Source organism: Leucoraja erinacea, unplaced genomic scaffold (assembly GCF_028641065.1).
Source record: "Leucoraja erinacea ecotype New England unplaced genomic scaffold, Leri_hhj_1 Leri_788S, whole genome shotgun sequence".
Classification (NCBI taxonomy): domain Eukaryota; kingdom Metazoa; phylum Chordata; class Chondrichthyes; order Rajiformes; family Rajidae; genus Leucoraja; species Leucoraja erinaceus.
The window spans coordinates 67501-73633 of record NW_026576716.1 but is presented as its reverse complement, the minus strand read 5'-3'; the positions used below and the strand labels follow the sequence as shown (position 1 = coordinate 73633).

The 6133-nt window shown below is 48.8% G+C and overlaps 1 gene segment (V, D, J or C); it reads left to right on the top strand.

Annotated features, from left to right (window-relative positions):
* Window positions 1-3788: 3788 nt before the first annotated feature.
* Window positions 3789-6133, top strand: part of LOC129694766 (T cell receptor beta variable 7-4-like) — a 2367-nt gene continuing 22 nt past the window's right edge. Inside the window, 2 exon segments of the V gene segment in view lie at window positions 3789-4002; window positions 5726-6133. The exon segment at window positions 5726-6133 is cut by the window's right edge and continues 22 nt beyond it. Of these exon segments, the coding sequence occupies window positions 3918-4002; window positions 5726-6054 (414 nt within the window).

The following is a 6133-nucleotide window of genomic DNA, read 5'->3' as shown; positions in this document are numbered from 1 at the left end:
GTGGACAGGAGTGATGAATCCACTCACGTCAAACTCGCTCTTTGCCCATCTCTCAGAAAACCTTGCTTACGGTGATTATGGATTGGACACGCCCCTCCTTCATTCGGACCAATGTTCTTACAGATAAGCGCACTTCCCTTCCTCCGAATCCTCCCCTTCATTAGTTCCTTCATCATCTCTGTAGCTTTTTTACCTTCACCCCGCCAACTCCTCCATCACAATCTGTACCCCGTTCCTACCTTCTACCCATATCCCTTGATTCCACTAACCCTAAGAGCTCTATCTAACACCCATTCGAATACATCCAGTAAATTGCCCTCCACTGTCTTCTGGGGCAGATAATTCCACAAGTGAGAAAAGGTGTGGCCTCGTCTCAGTTCCAAATGGCCTACCCGTTTTTCTTAAACTGTGGCCCCTGGTTGTGGACTCCCCTAATACTGGTATATGCGTCTATAAGATCTCCTCTCGTCCTTCAAAATTCTAGTGAATACAATCCTAGTCGTTCTCTTCTTTCATCATGCGTCGGGTGCTGAAGCTCTGGCCACGCCTCCGGGAAAGGCAGCACCGATCCATGTTGTTAGGCCGCGAGGGAGGCGAAGAAGCGAAAGGAAAAACGTCGCACCTGCTTCGTGGTAGGTGACCGAAAACGGGTTGCCTCTACCCCGCCGCCCCCCTCCCCCCAAAACAAGCAGCCGCCACATAAGACACACTTAAAAACCCAAAACCATACATTTGGAAAATTAATTTAAGAAAAAAAAATGTCGAAATAACGAAAGCGCTGCTGGCGAGGCAGCCGACGCGCAGCGCCGCCCGATGAGCTAGGAGGTGGATGGAGATAGAGAAGAAAGGGATGGCATTGAATGAGATAGATGGAGGAATGGAGGGAACTGGGAAGCAGAGAGGGATTCAAATGAGAGAGGGGAGATATAGAGGAACAACAGAGAGTGAGCGGTAAACGCTTCCCATGAGGCCGCGAAGCCGGGTGGCGGATCCCCGCTGCCCGACACTTCGTCAGCGCCGCGGAGGCGCCAGGGGTGGACCCTACTGCGGTTGTCGCGGCATGTCCGGCCGATGGTCGAGATCGACGATAGTTAAGGGTGTCTACGGTTTAGGTCGGGCCGTCGAGGAGGTCCGGCCGGCGTTCGGTGATGTTGTCGGGAAACGACGTGGGAGAGCGAAGGATATGCGGATGGCAGGGGGGGGGGGGGGGGGGGGGGGGGGGGGACAAAGGTGGACCCGGCGCTGGAATAATTTGTAACTTTTTTGGCGCCCTTTATGTGGCAAGTCTTTGCATTGCTTGTGGCTGCAAATCAAAGAATATCACGTGTCACACTAAATTATCTTTCAATCATTCATTAGAGAGAGAGAGAGTTTGAGATAGATATTGAGAGGAAGATAGAGATGGATCGAGGGACATATAGGCACACAGATTAAGTTCAATAAACAGATAGAGGAGAGGAATGTCGGGTAGACAATCAAAAAGGTAGATAGATGGGGAGGAGAGTAACTGAGGGAGATGAAAGCGAAAGTCAATATGCAAACTAGGCAGATAAGGAGACCGTAAATATGTGAAAAACAAGTAGTGAGAACACTCCACCAAGCGGGGGGATGGGGAGGATTTGGTTTAAGATTTAGCCAGCTATCTCTAGAACAAGGGCTTGAAAGACGGATGCACCGAAAGATGTACAGAAAGACAACCCGAGAGATGATCTACAGCAAGAAGCGGCGAATAATTTTGAGGACAACAAGACTACGGGGAGAGGAGACTGAGATAGACGCAGAGAGATACGGAGAAAGAGGGTATTTGAAAGCGCGCGCAGGTGGATAAAGGGCATAAAAGATGTAGACGACGAGATATGCTCTGAAACATGGGGGAGCAACACACATATCTCGCGGCTGCAGGGGGCGCTCACTGTCAGCGGTTGAGGGAGTGTGTTTTTTGTGTGTTTCACCTTAATTCGAATCGCTGTACAGACTATAGGCTCGGAAATACATGACCGACGAATCCGCCTTTGGGTCGGAAGGCTTTAGGTATAACTTGTTGATATTCCGTCTCTCTGCCGGCCTGGGGCGTTTGTGGCTACATGCGTTTAGCTTCTTTAGAATAGCTTTTTGCGGCCCCTCTCGCGGGTATTGTCTGTATCAGTACACGTCACTACTGCTGCTGGTACGGCCCTGTATAATGCACTTCATCTCCACGTTCAGGACGGGAGATCCGCACAGAGCGTCGGGAAACTGATGGACCATCACCGAGGTCGCATCTGGGAAAGAGGCGGGAAGCCGATGAGTCGACACAGCGCGCCTGTGAAAGATTATGAGGGGAACATATAACGGTCAGCCGCCGATGACCTGAATTGATTAGAAGGTGCAATAATGAAAACTGTCCAATCGGTCCACAGAGACGTACTACTTAAGGACCTATTGGTGAAGATTTGTAAGCCGCTGGTGAGGCTACATTTGGAATGTAGTGAGCAGTTTTGGGAAGGGATGTTCTGGCGTTGCAGAACGTCAAGATGAGGTATACGATAATTATTCTAGGGATGATTGAGTTATTGTCTCGAGGCTCTATGGCTGCTCCCGCCGAAGATGAGGGACGCATTCCTTGAAACCTACTGGATAGTTGAAAGGCTTTGACAGATTGGATATGGGCTGATTTAATACGGTCAATGGAGAGTCTAATATCAGGGAGCACAGCCGGACAATAAAATACATTTATAAGGTGGAGGAATTTCTTTAGCCATTGAATGATGACCAGAGAGTGGTAAAATTAATTGCCACAAACCCTTGTGGAGGCCGTCATTTGGGTATTTTAAAGCGGAGATTGACAGGTACTTGATCGGCAAAGGCGGAAAGGGTTACGGAGAAATGGCAGGAGAACAGAGTTGCGAGCATAAACAAATGATCCGCATTTATATGTTGGAACAGACGCGTTGGGTTGAATGGCCTAGTTCTGCTCATGTGTCGGTGGTATGATCCTTTGGAGTCCAGTACTCAGGTAGGAAGGAAGGAAGGAGAGAAGGAAGGAAGGAAGGAAGGAAGTAAGAGAAGGAGAAAGGAAGGAGAGGAAGGAAGGAAGGAAGGAAGGAAGGAAGGAAGGAAGAAGGAAGGAAGGAAAGGAAGGAAAGGGAAGGAAGAAGGAAGGAAGGAAGGAATGAGGAAGGAAGGAAGGGAAGGGGAGGGAGGAAGGAAGGAATTTTAAAGGAAGGCGGGAAGGAGGAAGGAAGGAAGGAAGGAAGGAAAGGAAGGAAGGAAGGGAAGGAAGGAAAGGAAGAAGGAAGAAGGAAGGAAGGAAGGAAGGAACGGAAGGAAGGAAGGAAGGAAAGGAAGGAAGGAAGGAGGAAAGGAAGGAAGGAAGGAAGGAAGGAAGGGAAGGCAGGAAGGAAGGGAGGCAGGAAGGAAGGAGGAAGGAAGGAAGGAAGGAAGGAAGGAAGGAAGGAAGGAAGGAAGGAAGGAAGGAAGGAAGGAAGGAAGGAAGGAAGGAAGGAAGGAAGGAAGGAAGGAAGGAAGGAAGGAAGGAAGGAAGGAAGGAAGGAAGGAAGGAAGGAAGGAAGGAAGGAAGGAAGGAAGGAAGGAAAGGAAGGAAGGAAGGAAGAAAGGGAAGGAAGGAAGGAAGGAAGAAAGGAAGGAAGGAAGGAAGGAAGTGACTGCGATCCCGGAATATCTTATCAAACACGCGGGCCAGGAACAGAGACATAAGGAGAAGGGTCCTGTCACTGATCTCCAGAGACCCGTGGAGACAGAGGGAATGAGAGTTAGTCTGAAAGATGAGAAAATGCAGTAGAGCTGTGGACGATGCATCAGAGACGAACTGACGCCATCACGGATTGGATTGGTAAGTGGGAGAAGTAGGCGTGTCTACCTCATGTTGAATGCGGCAATACATTTGAGAGAGATTGGAGGAGTGTCGGTGATCATAAATGCACCGCTCCTGCGCTGATCACTCTCGCTACTGGCTCCGGAGCAACATGCTTCTGTTACTAAGTCTGATCCTTTTCTTCCACTGTGAGTGAAGTTAAGTGAAATATAATGTCTACTGTCCCTCTTTCTCCACCCTATTCATTCGCTCTATCACTCTTTCCTCGTCGCGCTCTGCCTTCTTCCAGCTCTGTCTCTCCGTCCTCTCTTGCTCAAACTCTCCGCCTCGATGCCTCCCTCTTATCTTCCTACTAAAACATAGAATACGGAGCAGACTTTCAGCCACCAGTATCCGTGCCGAGTATGATGCCAAATTAAACCTTTACCCGCTCCATGTATGTGATCCATATCCCTTAATTCCCTGCACACCCTTGCGCCGATCAAAAAGGCTCGTAATCGACAATTATATCTGCCAGCAACGCGTTCCATGCCCTAACCACCCCCTGTGCGTAACAACGTGCCACGTAGTACTCCCTCTCAACTTAACCCAATGCCCTCCGCTCTTTGGAAATTTGACAATATGGCAATATGCTTCAGATTGGTTTCCTTATCACACATTTCTTTCAGGTATCCCCGGAATCTCAGCCGTTCCAGAGAAAACAAATTAAGTCTGTCTAATCTCACCGTGTTGCACCGTTCCCAACGGCTCTATATTCTTCGTGTAATGGGACGACGAGCCCACCTCGACTACCCTTCCCATAGCGGTCACACTCTCCTCCCGCCTCTATCTGCCCCTTCGCTTATATTCCCACCTCTTCTGGCCTTTCCCCTCTACAATCCTACCCTTCACTGGTTGGGGCAGGTATGATAGTATCATTCAAGAAGTTTTTGCATCGGCACGTGGGTGCAGGGGGCTATAAAGTACATAATTGATGGTGATAGAAACATAGTAACATAGAACATAGAAAATGGAAAATATGTGCAGGAGTAGGCCATTCGGCCCTTGGAGCCTGCACCGCCATTCAATATGATCATGGCTGATCATCCAACTCAGTATCCAATCTCTGCCTTCTCTCCATACCCCCTGATGCCTTTAGCCACAAGGGCTATATTAAATATAACCAATGAACTGGCCTCAACTACCTTCTGTGGCCGAGAATTCCACAGATTCATCACTCACTGTGTAAACAATGATTTTCTCATCTCGGTCCTAAAAGACTTCCGTCTTATCCTTAAACTGTGACCCCCTAGTTCTGGACTTCCACAACATCGGGAATAATGTTCCTGCATCTAACCTGTCCAACCCCTTAAGAATTTTGTAAAGTTCTATAAGATCCCCCCTCAATCTTCTAAATTCTAGCGTGTACAAGCCGAGTCTATCCAGTCTTTCTTCATATGAAAGTCATGCAATCCCAGGAATCAGTCTGATGATCCTTCTCTGTACTCCCTCTATGGCAAGAATTTATTTCCTCAGATTAGGAGAACAAAACTGTACGCAATACTCCAGGTGTGGTCACACCAAAACCCTGTACAACTGCAGTAGAACCTCCATGCTCTTATACTCAAATCCTTTTGCTATGAATTATAACATACAATTTGCTTTCTTCACTGCCTGCTGCACCTGCATGCCTACTTCCAATGACTGGTGTACCATGACACCCAGATCTCGTTGCATCTCCCCTTTTCCTAGTCGGCCACCATTCAGATAATAGTCTACTTTCCTGTTTTGCCACCAAAGTCGATATCCTCACATTTATCCACATTATACTGCATCTGCCATGGCATTGTGTTTGGCACAACCATTGCAGACCGAAGGGCCTGTTCTTGTGCTGTCCTGATCTGTGTTCCATGTTCTGTGTCTCTTCCGCAGATGGGATGCTCGTGACCGTTCGGCAGTCTCCCGAAACATTTTCTGCATCGCCTGGAGTCGCGGTGGAGTTGACATGCACCGCAGATGGAGGGGGCGGCACTGATGTCATGCTCTGGTACAGACAATACCCGGCAGATGGTCCACGAATCCTAGTTTACTCCATGAACAGCGAGCATCTTGATCCCTCTAAACCGGTGGACGGTTTCACGGCGAAAAGACCCAAACCCAATGTCTTCGACCTGACATTGGACAATTTGCGGAATGGTACCCCCGCAAAATATCTCTGCGCCTGGAGACTACACAACGACTCAGAGTTTCGGAAGATCTGAACAAAAACCCCACAGCGGATCAGACTCTCGATATCCGCCATCGCACAGTTGCGCAGCAGGAAGTGCCGCTGTTCTCAAC